Here is a 17,768-nt window from a genome sequence, read left to right as displayed (position 1 = left end):
CTCAGAAGCAATTTCCCCCTTGGAGCAGGACTGCATGGGCATGAGGTCATTCCTACTTTCCTGACTGAAGAAACTGGAAGCTGCTTTGTGAGGACACTACCTCTCGGAGAAAGATTTCACTGTGGGGACTGGGGCAGAGCATTTGTAGTTGTAGTAGGAGACAGCTCACAAATGCCAGCTTTGCAGAGTCTGCTTTTCCCTCTCCTTCATCTGTGTTTGTTTGAAGTCTCTCATTCTCAAAAGATCAGACAAAAGCCACGTTCTTGTAAAATGCTCCTTCCTAAACTACAATTATTTCAGACTTTCCAGAGTTGATTCAGATGGTGAAAGAGGCTACCTTTACAAAACCCATTCAGCTATTTACCAGCACTTGACTCCTGAAGACTTTTTCAGTTCCAATCCTGTAGTGGGTTTGTTTTCAGTTTGCTTTAAATAAGCAGACAAACAAAAAATTTTCCAAAACAGGGTTTTGCTTCTAAAACCACTTTCAAAGAGTTTTACAGTTCATCCTGCTTTTCATCTTTTGAGTCTAAGCTTTTGCCTTATCTCTCAGCTGTAAGAAGCTGAGTGTTGATTTCTAAGCACACTGGTTTTTTTGAGGAAAATAAAGCAGAGCAGGGCTAACCTCTAAATCAAGTAAATAAGTCTGTATCAATTCTGCTGTAGAGTGGAAACCAACAATGAAGGCAGTTGTCTTCCAGGTTGCAGTAAGACAGTGTTCTCTGCAGGCAGTATAAGAATAAAAATGCCATTGCCTGCTGTTTAGTACCTCATTTCTTTTAATTCTGGAATCACACTTGCATTCTCCCTGTAATCCTTCATAGGGTGTTTTTGATGAGGAAATTAACTCTCTATAATCTCTTAGATGATAAAATTATTAAATATTTCAAGCTCCATTTTCTTTCTGTGTAGCTTCAGTTTCAAGTTACAGCTGAGCTGGATAGTGAGGCATCATGGGATCAGTAAGAATACAAAGGCTCAGGCTAGGGGAGTCACCCTCCAAGTAGGTTTGCTGTATCCAGCTAAGATAGCTTGTCAATATGCCAAAGCAAAAACAAACACATTTTTTTTAGTAGTTGTAACTACTTATTTAAAATACCAGACTCTTAAAAACAGCACTGTGAACAATAAGGTATAATATCGCTGAGATATGCATTGATTTTGTTAGTTTCTATCACACAGAGCTTGATGCTGATACCAGGGATGGAGATGGAAGCTGCTCACATTTTTCCCTACACCAGATTAGATTTAGAAAAATCTAAAAAGAGTCTATAAACCAGAAACATACTTGTTTTGGAGCAATTGAAATGTTTTATATGGATTTTTGACTGTATTTGATTTTCTAAGTACACTTAGCACCTACATCTACAGAACTTTTGAAGTGGTACTTTATTTTGATTGGGACAACCGTGTTTTTCCATATAAGATGTCAGCAGCCTTCCTCTAAAGCTGACAGTCTGTTCAGAATTCTCCTGGTTTAGCAAATAATTTTTAGTTAAATGAAGTAACAATTTTAGGCAATAAATAAATCACTGGGAGAAATCCAAAACAATTTATAATTGACCAAGTTTTTCCTCAAATGCAATTCTTTGAAGAAGACCAGAATATTAGTCTCATGTCACAACTGTGAGGTTGATTCATAGGATATAATCTACAATGGCTAAGAAGGTTATAGATCCCAAAAGAAGTTACAAAAAAGCAAAGGGTAAGTTTGCCAAACCATGTGCATAAAAGTTCTTATTTTTCTTTGTGTGTTAAATGTTTTGACAATGCTGTCAACTATTTTAAAATGTTATTAATGATGTATGTTGACCTTAGTATATGGTACCTGAACACTCCAAGCTTCAAAACTCCAGAAGTGGCTAGACAAGGCTGATTTTGATCATTAGTCCCATAGTCTTCATAGTGAAGAATGTATCTCAGCTTCTTCATGTCTGTTTTTCTGCCTTTCAGATAGAGGAATTTCGTAGGCTGAGGACACATGTTAAAGGTGCTGAACTTTTAGAGGGCTGTGATGGAATCCTAGGAGATAACTTCAGACCAACTCAGCCACTTAGCGATAGAGTCATCAGGGCTGCATTTCAGTAGCAGAAGAGAAGGAACAACAGAAATAAATCTTTATTCAGGTAAGTAAAAGCTTAGCAGAAAAATAAAAACATTGAAATAATTTTCATAGGGGAGATTGAGCTAAAGGAGAAAATGCACTGAATTTATTTCAGCTAATGTTATGATATATTGTCACAATCGTAAATTTTGACACTGTAGTGTTTTATTTTATCCTGTGGTATAATAGTTTGGTTACTATTGGTTCTTTAGTGGCTGGAATAGTTTGGTTACTATTAGGTTCTTTAGTGACTGGTATCTAGTATGCGATTTAGTGAATTGAAATATTTGTAATTAGGCAGTGGAACACACATAGTTACATCACAGTTACTTCTTGTAGCTTTAAATTTCTCCTACTGCAGTGAGCAACAGCACAGTATGCCTAGGTTATGTGGTAGATTTCCCCAGTTACTGAGGTTCACTGGTTGATTTCTTACTGTGTTTTTAGAAGACCAGTCATTGGTGAATCTTTCTAGTGTTATCTGTTAAAAACCAGGGTAGTAGTTCTAGAAGGAGGCCTTAAATTCTCAAAGGAGGCTGGTTTTTTTTGGATCCCTTCTCCCTGCTTTACAATGCTGTTCTTTCCCAACAAGACTGAATCTTGGGCAAAACCAGTGCAGATACAAGAGGAAACTAATTAACTTCTGTCATGGCTAATTTTTCATATTTCATTCATCAAAGTAATTGCTGCTTCTTGTCCTCAGTGATGTTTTCAGCTTTCATTGGCTCATAGAGCAAGAATTGAAGGATGACATTGTATTCAATGCGTAAGAGCTAATACATATGAACCTGCATTATCCCCACTTCAGTTATTAAAACCTCCCATGTCATGTTCCCCTAGCTTCTATCAGTTACAAGATAAATTCTATCAATGCTCAACAGTTACTCCTAAACCTCATTATACTTAGTTAATAAATGTTTTACTATAAAGAAAAACATAGTAATGAGATTCTTGAAGAGTTAAAGAAAATTTGCTATCAAGAAAACTAGTTACCTTGAAAGCAGTGAGTCAAGACACCAACATTTATGGCTGATTTTGTAATGAAGTGGCCCCACCTTGATACAAATAGTAAGACAGTGAGCTGTCTGGGAAGTCTTCAAGAAAAGAATGAATCTGTTCACTTACTTTCTTTAATAAGTCCTATTACTTTTTAATACAGTAACATTTTTCATCTACTATCCTACCATAAACTTTATTTAAATAATAAAAACATTGGGTTTTTATTACCATTACCTTATTTTACTGGTAGAATCCATTATATAAGAGCATCAGTTTTTCTGTCTGCACATTTCTTCAAAGCTTCTTCTAAGCTCACAAGAGAACCGATTCATCCAGAGTTTAACCTGGAAGCATGCTGCTGAAAGGTTTTTGATAAACACTTTTGGGTAAGGACATTTATTTGTACATTAAATTCTTGCCCTATCTAGGTCAATGATGGAACTCCTTAGTTCATGTCAGGCTCTGTTGTGGAGTTAAGCCTCTTCAGACCATGCTCTGGGTCCAGCCCCCAACTTCATATGAAGTTAACAAATGATCAGGCAGCAGATAACCCCTGAAGGAGATTGATAATTCAATGCTTCCAAAAATGGATCCATTAAAACCGAGTGGGAAGATTATCTTTCCTTCTGCATGTGGTAGAAATTATTAAATGGGCTGGGACAGTGGCCAACAATTTCATGGTCTTTCCATATAGCGTAAGGATTCAGTATAGTGTATGCATCTAAACATTTCTGAAGTAAGGGTTTATTTGTATTTTATAACCCTACTTAATATCCGCATCCCAGAAGTTAAGCAAAGAACTTTTATTAATATTGTTTTCTTATTCCCATATTTAATTTTGGGCACATCCCTAAGCCTGGTTCTCAATTACATGGTTCTCTGCAGTCACCAAATGTCATCACTTTAATCTCAAAACGGATGTTTCAAATTCATCCTGGCTTCTGCATAAAAATTACTTGGGAAAACCACAGCAATATTAAAGTACAATTTTTCTCGGAAAGTGAATAATGCCCTCAGGCCAGTGCAGGTAATTCAAGTCTGTAACAGTGAAATTACTTGACACGCTGAGTTTGAATTTTAAGCCTGAAAGAGTTTCCTTTACAATGCTGGAATTGAAATGTAAAAATTTCCCTTTTGCTTTCATGTTTGAAATTTTATTACATTTGTCAATACTTATAAAGATTTGTTTTAAATAATAAGATTTATCTTGGCCATGCTTCACAAAATAATCTGTAGTTTTAATTGCCAAATGATGGAATTTTTAATGTAAAATGATAGTCCTCACTGTAGGGCTATGCTAATTATGGACTCTCAAGCACTGAGAAAGAACTGTGACTCCTGGCATTGTGTAGTCCACAGAAGAAATGGCACTTGGCTCTCTACACCTGGTTGAATTATTTATCAGAAATTCATTTGGCCAGGTCTTCTTTATAGTTTTTGATGCCTCAATCCAAATAGCACTAAACCAATCAAGGGTTCACAATATATCCTTGCTATTAAGTTTGTCTCTGGGGAGCTGGAAAAATGAAGCGTAAAAAGAAATTGTGCTGCTTTGATCACCTTTCTTCTATGCAAAGAGGGAGAAAGGGAAGAAAACAATCCTACCTACTTTGTAGTGATTTCCTCACACAGTTCTCTCCAGGAGGAAGGTGTTGAGGAACAGTAGCTCCTCACACAGACCTCAGACATCCTCAGAAAAGACAGCCTCCCTCATTCATAGGAATGCGTAATGGTCCTTAAGCTGGGACTGCTGACATCAGCTGAATATTGCTATGAAGACCCAGCAGCAGATGGGGAGGTAACAGTTGGCAGGGTGGCATCTACATAGTGATCCAAGATGGAGCATTTCTTCCTTTCAAAGAGGAGATTACCTTTTATTTTAAAGCTCTGGTATGTCTTGAATATTACAAATACAAACACACTGGTGGACTTCTTTTCTGACACAATGCCCCTCTGCCAAGGCTGCCAGAACTGTCAGTAAAGTTTTCAATGTTTTCTTTTGTTCCAAACCAGTGTGGTACAACATTTGAAGAACCTTGAGGAACATTAGTTTTTCATGACCTTGTCACTCTGTCAGGGAAAGGAGACAAATGTTTCCATAAATGTATACACAGGAGTAGAAAGAGGTTGCTTGAAAGCTCTAATTAGTTTTGACTGAATCAGAATGCAGGCTCTATGCATGCCACGCTCTGTCATGACCTGGGCTGGACAGACCAGGGAGTCATGTGGAGTTCGGAATTCCCTTGGGCTAAATTAAGGTGAAACGACACCAAACAATCAGTTAAACATTTTATTCATGGCAGAAGCAACCTGAACTTGGGAGGTGTAACAGTAGGTCGTGGGGTTTCTCACAACAGGAACTGGCCTGAAACTGCCTCAGTAAACCGTGTAACCCGTGGTAACCATATACATCAATTCAGGGAATAAGGAGAGCCCTCCCGTTGAGTCACGAGGTTCAGAGCAGACCCCCTTGCTTTCTAGACTCCTTCTCAGAGAAGAGCCTAGGGGCATCTGGATCCACTCCTGGTCCCAGACTTGGTCAACAGTTTTATGTCTTAAAGAGATGAGGTGTAGGGATTATGAAGAGGAGAGAGACAGAGAGAGAGGGACAGAAAAGAAAAGAGACACTTCACTGGTCCTGGGTCCAGCGTTGGTCCAGTCAGCCGAGGGGTCCAGTTCCAGTGGGTGCGTGCACGTGGGGCTTCAGTTTGTGTCCTTTTATCATCTTTGCCCCTCCTTCAGGTGGGCACTAGAACTCATTAGGCTAATTAAGTGTCATGCACGGTTTGTGCTTTCAGTACCTTCGGGAGATGGGTCGGTGGACTTGGGGATCGTTTGGGGAGTAACTTCCCCTTCCCTGCAGACATGACCGTTGTTTGATCTTTGGCCATGTATGGTGAGCTGCCCTGCTCAGCATATCAGAACAGGGAGCTGTGCACCCTCCGGCGCACCCTCCCCCTCCTGTTGCTGATCTGTGCTGATCAGCTTCTTTTCACCTGTGGTTCCTTGCTAGGCAGTGCTTGTGGCGAGGCAGAACTTGCCCCACCACAATGTTTATGACGTTAACTCTTTCAGTCTCTCACATGCTCACAAATCTTCAGAACATCTGCTTTTCAGCCTTGATTTAAACCTTGACAGAACTGAACCCTTTGTGGCTTACGATCAAAGGGCATATGTTGATCTTTGATGCAATTTGTGCTAGTTTGTTGAGTGGAAGGCAGAGTTGACACAAACATGATATGTCATGGTGTGTAATCTCAGGGAAAGAACTGTTTTCTTTTTTAAATGTTCCTCTATCATGGGAAAGTCCAGATCTCAAAATACCCCCCTCCAGTTCTAGAACAAAGTTTGGCCAGGCTCTAAAGGGAGCCTTCAGGAGGACAAAACAGGTAGAAATTTGTAGCTTCACTGCTCTCTTTAACCAAATGGGCTTTAGAATAAGTTTGTTGCTATCTAGTTGGCCTCTTTTGGCTCTGCTTTTCTGCTAAAAATGCGTATCTCTCCAATAGCCTGAGGCTAATGAGTCTTTGGGCTCTATTGTGTGTGTGGTTTTGAAATATGTCTCTTATATAACAGCCTTTACATCCTTTCTCTCCTGCAGTTGCCAAAGTTTTCACATACGTTTCTCTCAAAAAAGCCTTTTTTTTCTTATTTCTATCCTCTTTAAATCATATCCAGTAGTGACAGAACCAGCCAGGTGTTAAGGAATTTGGAGGGAAAGCTAAGTACAGATCTGCTTGCAGACGTGGAAGGTGAAAAAATTGAGTTCAGTTTTAGGCAGTGAAGAGCAATGGAATCACAGAATAGTTGCTGTTGGAAGGTGCCTCTGGAGATCTGCTAGTCCAATGCTCTGCTCAAAGCAGCGTTAACTACAGTGGGTTGCTCAGGGCCTTGTCCAGCTCGGTGTTGAGTATCGTAAGGATGAAGACTCCACGACTTCTTTGAGCAACCTGTACCTGTATTTGACCACCCTTGCAGGGAAAAAGATTTTTCTTAATTTTAAATGAAATTTCCTGTACTTCAGTTTGTACCCATTGCCTTTTCTCCTTTCACTCGATATCATTGAAGAGTCTGGTGCCATCTTCTATACTTGTTCTCATAAAGTATTATACACATTGATAAGATCCCTCTTGAAACATCTCTTCCTGAGGCTAAACAGTCCCAGCTCTCTCAGCCTATTCTTCTATGACAGGTGCTCCAACCCCTTAATCATCTTTGTGGCCTGTTGCTGGTCTCACTCCAGTATGTCCATGTTTCTTTTGAACTGGGGAACCCAGAACCGGACCCAGTACTCTAGATGTTTCATCAGTGCTGAGTAGAAGTGAAGGTTCATCTCTCTCCACCTGCTGGCAATCCTCTTCCTAGTGCAGCCCAGGAGGCCGATGGCCACCTTTGTTGCGTGCGTGCATTACTGACTCATGTTCAACTTGTTGTTTACCAGGACTCCCAGATCCTTTTCAGAAGGAAAAGAGAGAAAGGATAACATTGTGACTTCCTCAGTGTTACCACGAGGTTTTTTGATACTTCATACCTGACTCAGAGCCCTTGCTATGGGCATCAGGCTATTTCGTGATAATCTCAGGTGATCTTGGAAAAAGATTTGTAATTCTTACTGGTTTACAGCAAAGCTTAGCAATGGGGACAACAAATGCTACCACTTCTAGAAATCAAATAAGAAAAACCTTAAATCTTCCATTTTATTAAAGGCTAGTTTTTTGACAATTTGAGTCCTGACTCACTATTTTTAAACATGCGACTTGTGATTATTCCAGCAGGCTATTTTATTTTGGGGCTTACCACCTTACCTAATGGATAAGTACTTTTTCAGTAGTGTCTTCTTCACTGAAGACAGCATCATTTGAGGTTTCCAATGGATTTATTACCCTCTCTTTAATCCTTGTTGCTTTACATGTAACTGATTTGATAGACATGCCTTTCTCCTCTGTTAATCAGTGGAACAGTTTTATCCGTGAATGAATAAGATGTCCGATTCAAACACGTGGATATCAACTTGAATTGATAATGATACTGAATTCAGTATGGCATGCCTACATGTCTTCATCCCTTTATAAATCAGGGTGTATAAGCGTGATTCCATGCATAGGATAGTTAAATGGCATTGCTCCCGTTTACTAAGAGAAGGTCAAATAAGTGCCTGGTACAGAAGTCATTGAAATAAATGAGGTTCTTTTAGAAGAAGGCAGTAAGAGCTAGTTCTAAAAAATAACTAGCTAAAATAATATTGAAAGAATATTTTCTTTTGAAAGTGATAAACTTTAATTTACTTTCCACTGAGCATAGTTAATAAACTAAAGAATTTGATCTCCAATGTGCTGTCTCAAAAGTTCACATCGCAGACACAATTTATTTTGTATCCATAAATAAAGAATTGTCCTTCAAGTGTGATGATGGCTTATACCTACTCCATCTACCTCTATACATTACTCCAGTTCTCCTGAACATCTTTTTTTGTGACTGATTCAGAAACTCCTGAAAAAGTATCGATTTGTATATACACAAATGCATGTACACTCTCATACGTACACATACATCTCTGGTAGACCTCAGACTCTAAGTAGCTGCAAGTTTATCCAATGTCCTGTAAATTATGATAGCAGAAATTAACTTGGATCAAAAACCATTCTTAATATAATTACTGTTTTCCTAGTTGTGCATTCAAGATTAGAGGAAAAAAAAGAAATTACATCATTTGAATACCAAGGTTGTGCTAGGCCTGAGGAACAGGAAAGAGTAATTTAGGGTGGGAGGAACAGAGACTGCATGCCTGGTACTGCAGAGACTGTCTGCATGATATTGAGAGGTCTGAGCAGACAAGCAGAAATTGGCACAGCATTAGTTTCACAGTGAGGAGAGGGGGCAATGTGGTGACTGTATCCGGTGCGTTTAGTGAGTAGATGATAGTGCAAATCACTTGCTTTTGAAGCTGCTGAGCTGCTCTTGTGGCACCAAAACTATGCAGCCCTTTCCATAGGACACTGAACAGGGGATCGGTGTTGCCAGTGGGAATGAGCTAGTACTAAACAGGTAGTGGTGCACTCCCCTCTTTATGGCATTGCACACTGTATGGTAATTAGATTATAGAATATGAAGGGACATTCAAATACAGAGTGAGCTATAAAGCTGTGCCTTGCCTTTGAGAAATGGAGGCAAGAGTGGCATGATGCTGTGGTCCGTATTTCTTTGCCTAAGCAGTTCTCAGTGAACTTTGCATTTGAATGGAGGCTTACATTACTGATCAATATGCGTCTTTATTCTCAGTTTACTAGTAGCCTTTGTAGTTCCTGAAGTTCACAAACAAGTTGCTCTGCAGAAAGTTCCAACACTTGGGAATTTTATGCTTTCCTGTTGTGTAGATCCAGAGGTGGACTGAGCTTTCAGCAGCCATGCATCACTAGGCTACTATGACCATTCTTCTCTTTTTCCTGGTTAAAAAAAAAAAAACCAACACAAAGATCATCAAGACTAGTTCTTTAGAAATACAAACACCAATTTCCTAGATTTGATGAAATACGAGTATTTATGCTGCTTCTCAGCAAGAGATTTTTCATTGGTCATTTTTTATCTCCTTGAGTTTAGGTTTTATGCTTAAAAGGTGGTTGGTTTAATTGTTAAGTTTCGGTCTTTGAAAGAAACTCAACTTCATGTTATCAACAAAACTGACTATTGTTCTGTTTTTAAGAACTTATGTATAGTGCTCAACACTCTGCTGCCACTTCAGAGTACTTGAGAATGTGCTTACATTTCAGTGTATGACTATAGGACAGAGGGCCAAACATCTTTGGCTTGTGAGCCACACACCATAATTGGAGACCTACTGGAAACATACCAAAAACTTTTGGAGCATTCAGGGAACTAAGAGTTTCAGGAATGGCTGAAACATGGTGCCTTTTCAATTTGCTTCCCACTACTTTGTTGTCATAGAAAGGAATGGAGTGTGCACTGAGATTGTAAGTGAACCCTGTAATGTCAGCCTAACGTGTTTTCCCACTGCTGAGGATTCAAATTAGTGAGTAGCAAAACACTTTTGTTGCTTGTGTGACATACCTCTGACACAGGAGCCACAACTTAGGGATTTGGTAGCCACAGGCAGCCCAAGAGTCATAGACTGGTCACTGCTGTAGTAGAAATTTATGCTGTTTCTGGGCCAGAGTATCAGTGTAGGGAGTGATCAAGCCCTAAATGAGGAAGAAAACCATTCTGAATTGTAGCTGTTTCCAGAATTAGTACCATATTGGAATTGTCCTTGTTCATTCCTTTACTGAGCTCTTCTTAGAAATACACAAATATTGGTGGAGGAATGGAAAACAGTCAAAATTCTGTAGCACGTAAAGAAGCAGCAAAGAAGAAACAAAATGCTGTGCTTCCTTTTCAAAGCCAAAAAAAGCATAAGGTAGCCTAGGAATCAGACCCCTGCTTATGCTTCAAATAAGATACTTCATGCTGACAAGAGCTCCCAGATTTCATGACCTGTGACTCTCTATTAGCATCACACATTCTTTGCTATCCACAATGCACTGTTATCATCAGCTTTTTTATGAAAAGCATTTTGAGAGTGTAATTTCCAGCTGCTTACCATAAACCATGTATGGTCTGTACACTGCTGCTTTGAAAGTGATAATGTAGCTGGGAGTGCATGTCCTAAAAAACACCCTCACAGCATGTTTATTGGCAATTTCAACCCAAAAGTTAGGGTCTGAACACACTAAAACTCTGCCATGTTATTTTCACTTATGGGGAAAATGCTGCAAATTAGTGGTGAGGCAAAATGGTAGGAAGCTTAGATCACCTTTGGTAAAACTACACCTGTTTTTTAAAATACAGAGACTTCAGATTAGTACGTGTGAAATATAGTAATGTAACAGCTCTCAAATGTCAAGGATATTAGAAGGACATACAGGTACATGTGTCTGACCACAGACAGAGAGGAAAGCCTGCAATATGCATTCCTCCTTCAGCAATGTTATACATGTTGGACAGTGGGAGTGCACTCTGTTTTACCTAGATGAAATCACACAGGGAGTTTTAAGCAGACCATTATTACTCCATTGAAATTGAAGATCCAGGTAGTCACAGTTCCTTACTCTTATTGGAATTTGTAATTCTAATTATTTCATGTGGATGAAAACAATGCAATGAAAGTATGCAAACAAGCTCTTGCTAAGCAAACAACATTTTGAAAATAAATAGCAAATAAAACCAACCAAGTTATCTGGGTAACCAAAAATGTTTTTGCAACTGATAATTGTCACTCAAGGAAGAGAATACCAGCAGTGACTGTTGTTAGCAATGTTTTATGACTAACACCGCAATTTATGACAGAGCAGCGCTACACAGCAAAACTTACTGTAATTTTTAAAAGATTTTTATGTATCCCCACAGCTCAAGAGAAACAAAGGTACACTTTAGTTAGCCTGATGTTGTTAAATGCCCACAGAACTAGATGTAGACTCAATAAATTGTGACCTTTTCATGGAAGGAATGCAAAGTGTTTCAGGAAAGATAAGGATTCATAAGGTAGTCAGTTCTCTTTTCTGAGACACTCTGAATCCATACTTTCAGGTGCTGTTTTTAGGAAGGTATAGGATAATGGTAATATGTAGTCAGTGTTAAACTGGTTTTGCCACCCATGTCCTTTGATTTTTTTTTAAACTCTTAAACTTTTTGGTTTCATCTAGTGTTAAGGAGGAGAAGGCAAGATGTTTCTATAAGGAAAAAAATAAAGACATTGTGTGAGACAATAATGATAGGGAATATGGTAAGACAAAAGAGGTGGAAAAGCTCTCCAGAAAGCAGATTGAGTATTTTTAAGTAGCAGAAGAAAGTTTTTGATCTTGTGTAGTGATCTTGACCTAAGGCTGCTGCAGTGGGGCATCTTATTTTCTCCCTATCAGATGGAAAGGCATATTATTGTGGCCATCCTATTTCATTTCTCCATAGTCCATTTATTTGTACTTTCTCAACACGTTTGGAAGACTTTGAAAAATAATCCTTTTCACTGAAGTTTTCTTATATCTTCTCTTTTAAATGTGTTCTGTCTATTACTATGGGAACATTGGGACCTTTGGTTCTTAAAAATATACGAGCTTAGCCCTGTCTTTGTTCCTGTCACCACTCCTTGTTTCTGCGATAAAGATACAGTCTTGCATTTATCCCAGTTTTGTACAAGAGAATTTATTCTCTGTGAGGACTCTTAAGGACATAAAATTATTATATGAAAGAATTAGAAATAAATATTCTTGGAAACATAATGATTTTTTTACATTCTGGGGATGATTTCTGAATTTTGATTGACCTTGTTAATATTTCTTTTGTTTTAAACCATGGGTACTATGATAATAACTCTCAGATTTCCTAGGTATTTACACTTTATGGCACTGATCTTGAAAGCTTTTCTTTGGGGATGGTTGTCTTGTCTGGAAAGGACTCCACCAGAAGCAGTGGGACTCTAATGTATGTAGAACTCAACCCAAGCAAAGGAAATTTCAGAGGCAGAAATATAATCTATAAACAAGCAAGGCATCTAGGCAATTTTGTGATTATAATACACGTCGATTTGTACAATTGTAGCTCAAATACTACATTTGCAAAAACTTTTCAGAAGAATAAGAGGAGTAGGTATCTTCATATGTACATAAACCTTTAGCCTAAATACTGTGTTACTTGACCACATATATTATGGAACAGTGCTATTAATTTAGCACAGTAGAAAAATTCCTCTTAAGCAAGAATAAGGGGTAAACATGAATAACAACACTACCGATATATACAGTCAGTCTTTTGTCAGACAATACGTTAAGTATTTCTATAACAAACACAACTGAAATCTTCAGACTGGCTTGTAATTAGGCTCCTTTCCAAAAGTAATCCATTAATACAATTGCTGCCCAAATCCCAGTTCAACTTAATTTCACTGACTTTGATTTTTGGACTAAAAGCATTAAGCTTGAACTAGTGAAAAATGTACAAAATGTGCATTCAATTAAGGAGTAATTAGATACTCGATCACCCTTACATCACACTAGGGATTATCCAAGAAAGAAGAGAGATACTACTCACTGCAGTGTATAAAACAGTTTTCTTAATTAGTTTAGCACTAATTGAGATTGAGAAAGTGTCACTGTGTCATAGCGTTAGTTTGCCTACACGGAACCTTAAGAACACAAAGTTTTTGGCTTCTTTGAGCTTCCTTGCTCAGATTTTTCAGTCTAATTCCCTGATCCGGTATCTTCTGTCCACACAAGAGGAACCTTTCTCTTCAGTTCAGGGAGGGGGTCGGTGCCTGCACCCGTATATCAGTAGCTGACTGAAAAACACGCAGAGAGTTTTTCCAGAGATGGAGAATAACTTGTTATTATTTCATGGTTTTTTATGTTACACCTTTATACCAAACCCCAGGAAGAACTGGGAATCCTCTGTGTTTTTACATGGAGAGTAACTGTGGCTAAAACCAGCTGCTCTGTGAAGGGTTTACAGCCTCCCTGAGAAGGCAGCTGGTAGAAAGTTCTTCAAGTTGACCATCAAATGGTCCTGCTGCCAGTCACCATGACTTTTGGGGGTATTGGATGATAACCAGGGAGCACATGGAAATCATGGCACAGATTATCTTGTGGGTAGACACTGACTGCTTAACAGCACTGCTGGTGACTGACAGCCTCTACATTCCCTTCCTCTTTAAGAAAAAGAGTGGGAACTCTCTAGAGATGTGTTGACTCTTCCTGCAAGCAATTGTAGCTCCAGGTGACCATCTGCACCCAAGCACTTACAGATTTTTAGTGTGTATATACTGAGTTCTAGTTAGCGCTAAAATAACCTCAGGAAAAAAATGAGATTATTAGTACAACAGAATGAAATGGTTTGGCACTCTCATACCTGCCGCTTCTGAACTGAGAGCACTGGGGCAACCTGAGCAGCTGATTTCCTGAGGTTATGCTGGAGCACATGAATATGTATTTGCATGAAATCAAGTATCGATTTATCTCTGCTGCTAATGAATAAGAATATTACTGCTATTAGGAGGGACAAATTGAGTGATTGCTTTCTATCTCCTGAGCCCACCTGACTCCCATGAGAGCTGCGTACTCAGCACTTCACTTGATAGGGCCCCTAAAATAGTAAATGGTAAAAAATTCTGACTAGTATATTTTCCTTTCTAGTTTACTGCCATGGTCTCTGCATTAGAATCAATTACCTGATTGATTCAGAAAGCCAGTTGTAAAGCTTTGTTTCAAGTTAATAATTTTACCACTCCATTTAACTTTGCATTTTCATTGCCATTTCCTCCATTGCTAGTAAATCTTCTAGCACTGGCTTTACCCTAAAAGAGAAGAATCAGGACCATTATGTCACTGACGTGTATACCCTGAAACTGCCCCCACCTGCTGTCATGAAATCCCAGCTTTTAGTTTTCCCTGTCTCCCTGGCTGGACATAAACAGTCTTTCAGACCCACTGTGGAGGAATTTCAGTAACATAATTGTTCCATTCTCTTTTCAGAGAGGGGGAAGACAATGCTCCCACAGTGCCCTCAAATGAGAAATGGAAACTTTTGAGGCTGCTGCTTCAGTTGAACCACAAAGCCTGTATTGTTCATCTTCATCTAATTCAGCCTTGATAGACAGCTGTGACAGTTGGTCTGTCCGCATGGTCCAGTGAAATTCTGGGAATGGGGCTGTACATTAAAAGAAGAAAACACATTAAATCTTCCAATTCACGCTGTTAACTATTTTTAAATGGTAATTTTCATTGCTTATATAGTTTCTTTGCCATAGCATTCAATAGTCGTCTGTGATCCAAATAGTACTAATTTTAAGCTTGGTATGAATGTTAATATGTAGAAATACTCATTATTGTTTTGAATGTTAGATTTAATTTTATTCCGTATCATCTCTTGTGCTGTCAGTAACCATCTTTTCTGTAGAAGGGAGGTGCGTTCTGTAAAGTTAATAAAAACATTGTTTGTTCACAGAGAGTATTATACAAATTCAGAATTAATTTTTGGGCAGAAAGGACCACTTCTATGCCAAAGCTATGCACTTAACATGGTTTATCTGAATAAAGCTGAATGACAGTTGCACTACTAGGAATCTTGCTGAAATAAAGGACAATTTTGAAATAAGGAAAATTAACTGGTATAACAATAAACAGAATCAACTGGATTATTTTCTACTTGGCGAGTCATGGAACTTTGCAAAGAAATGTTCAATTCAGGCAGAAAATGATCAGCCTTTGTTCTCCTGTGAATTACGACAATTCCGTTTGTTCTGTACATTGCTGAGGATGGTGGCCTGGAGACCTGCTCTGCATGTCCTGGGCTCACTGCACGCAGCATGGGGATCGCCACGCTGGGCCACACATGCCACATCTGACAGAACAGAAAAGGGAACGGTAGTCTAAGCCAGCTAGTCAAGCTCATAGCTTCTGATTCCTGCAAAACACCAAGATCTGAAGGACAGAGTCAATACTGTGGTGGGCAATAGCCTTGATCATCATAGCTGTCAGTGAGGTCTACTTTACTAGTATGAGGAGGGCAGGTTTATGCAGAGACCTATGTGAGTGGAGGAACGCTGGAGGCACAGATGGCAAGCTCCAGGCCAGGGCACAATGGACATGCAAACCGAGGGTCACAAAGGGGAGGTTGCTCCCCTGGAGTGGATCGGTGAGTCATCAATCACAAAGTCATCACCAGGCAGTGGTAAATGCAGTGTCAGAAGGCATACTTAATCCACCTCGTCAACGGTTATGGGGAGAGCTGCTGCTGAATAATGAGTTACGAATTCTCCGAGTCATTTATGTGTATATTAGGGACAGCAGAAACAATAGGAGAAACCCACACACCACATGTGAGTTGGGTGAGGGGGAGTTGATAATGCTGACTACTTCATGCGTTCATAACTGTGTGTACTGCAGAAACACGTGCTTCCTTTGGAGAGACACACAGCTGCCCTTGACAGCATGCATTGCAATAAATGCACAGAAAACGTACAGCAAGCAGTCCACCATGAAGTCATCTGTTTATTTTGGGCTTAGGAGAGCAGCAATTGGCAAATTACTCCTTGGGCCTATAGAAACTTGTATTTCTTAGGGTTACGTTTAAGCAAGTCCCTCTCCACCTTCCACCCAAATTTAATGAAGTATAACCCTGTTAGTCAAGGGGTTCAAGATTTCAGTGCCGGTCAAAAACACGCTTTCCATCTGCAATGTCCCCAGCACTTCCATAATGTCCATGTAGCAGCTTCACTGGCTGCTGTCCCTCTTCCTTCAGCAATGACCCCCCAAGCAGCTGCAGCCAGAACCCAACCCCAGCGTGCTGGTGGTCACCAGAGCCAGGGCTCCCACCTGTCCATATCTTGCCATAGGGCAGGGAGGAGTCTCTGCAGGAAGTCTCCTGCAATGGCTTGCAATGGCTAGGCTGGACTGTCCGCGGTTTTTGACAGGAGCCTGATAAATTGTCCTAGTTGTCAGGTTTGGTACTAAAATCTTGAAAAAAACACCCCCAAACAAAGCCCTGTGAGGTGGAAGTCAAATGGTTTCTGCCAGTTGAAGACCTATTCCTATCTCCTTGTACCCAGTGATGAAGGAACCCTCCAAAAGTGGAGTGAACCATGTTCCAAACTTGGCAATTCCCAGGTTATATGCACAGCTTGTTTGGAAGATCATTTCCTTTTGCACACAACATGTTACTAGCTACTGAGTGTTAACTGACAGGAACTGTAGTATTAATACGGCAAATATTGACATTATGATGAAATCTGAACTAGATTTATTCTCTAAATAAACATGTTCCTTATCTTGGAGCTGGCTGATATTATTCTGGCTGTGAAATACAGATACATTGCAAAGCAAATGATGTAATGTCTCCACCAAAAAGTCCATTATTTCCCTTTCCTGTTCTCCCTTCCTGTGTTTGCTGTTCTTTCCTGCACAGCCTTGTGTAGTGAACTTCTAGTCATACAAATACTACTGCTGAGGAACTGAGGTTAGTAAATTTGTCTTAACATTTGTCAGACTGTTTTTTTCTAGGCTTGGCTTTGAAAGGGAAAAAAAGCCTACTCGTAAAAATACTTATAACTGTATTTTGTCTTTAGAACTAGATCTAATTATAACAACAAATTCATTCACAAAACACATCCATTCTAATTACAGATTGGTCAACCCACTTTTGTGGTGTGTTGGGAAAAGTTAAATTAGTCTTTCTGGTTTCAGTAGGAATCTGCAGGGAGGAATTTGCAGGAAGGGCTCTCTGTGTATTGCTTCAGTTGCACTGCAGCCACGAGAAGTTTTATTGAGTGTGACGAGGCTCTGCTGCTCTCCAATTAGAGTTCCACATGCCTGCCTTTGTATTAACATTTTTAAGAAATCATAAAAACTGGTAAAGGTGTTCTGAGGGTGGTGTAAGGCCCTAAATTAATAATTTCCTCTTCAAGCCTACAGCTGCTAGAATCCTTCTGAATCAGATTGCTAGTTGCACTGGAAGTATTTTTAAAGGTAAGTATTAATGTGCGTAATGCTCCACATCATTTTAAATATTTATTATTGTCGTGCTTTAACCCCAGCCAGCAACTATGCCCCACACAGCCACTCACTCACTCCCCTCACAGTGGGATGGGGGAGAGAATCAGAAGAGTGAAAATGAGAAAACTTGTGGC

The 17,768-nt window shown here is 39.4% G+C and overlaps 1 protein-coding gene across 2 annotated transcripts in view; it reads left to right on the top strand.

The window, feature by feature from the left end:
• The window catches only part of CA8 (carbonic anhydrase 8), a 52,458-nt gene extending 35,542 nt beyond the window's left edge, over positions 1–16,916 (top strand). For both annotated transcript variants that reach the window (XM_069779394.1, XM_069779393.1), the window contains 2 exons: positions 1,954–2,126; positions 14,617–16,916. In XM_069779394.1, coding sequence (XP_069635495.1) covers positions 1,954–2,088 — 135 coding nt within the window. In that variant the 3' untranslated portion in view covers positions 2,089–2,126; positions 14,617–16,916. The remainder of the gene's footprint in view (positions 1–1,953; positions 2,127–14,616) is intronic.
• The last annotated feature ends 852 nt before the right edge of the window (positions 16,917–17,768 follow it).

This window comes from Haliaeetus albicilla, chromosome 3 (genome assembly GCF_947461875.1).
Source record: "Haliaeetus albicilla chromosome 3, bHalAlb1.1, whole genome shotgun sequence".
NCBI classification, from domain to species: domain Eukaryota; kingdom Metazoa; phylum Chordata; class Aves; order Accipitriformes; family Accipitridae; genus Haliaeetus; species Haliaeetus albicilla.
This window is presented reverse-complemented; position numbering and strand designations above follow the sequence as displayed.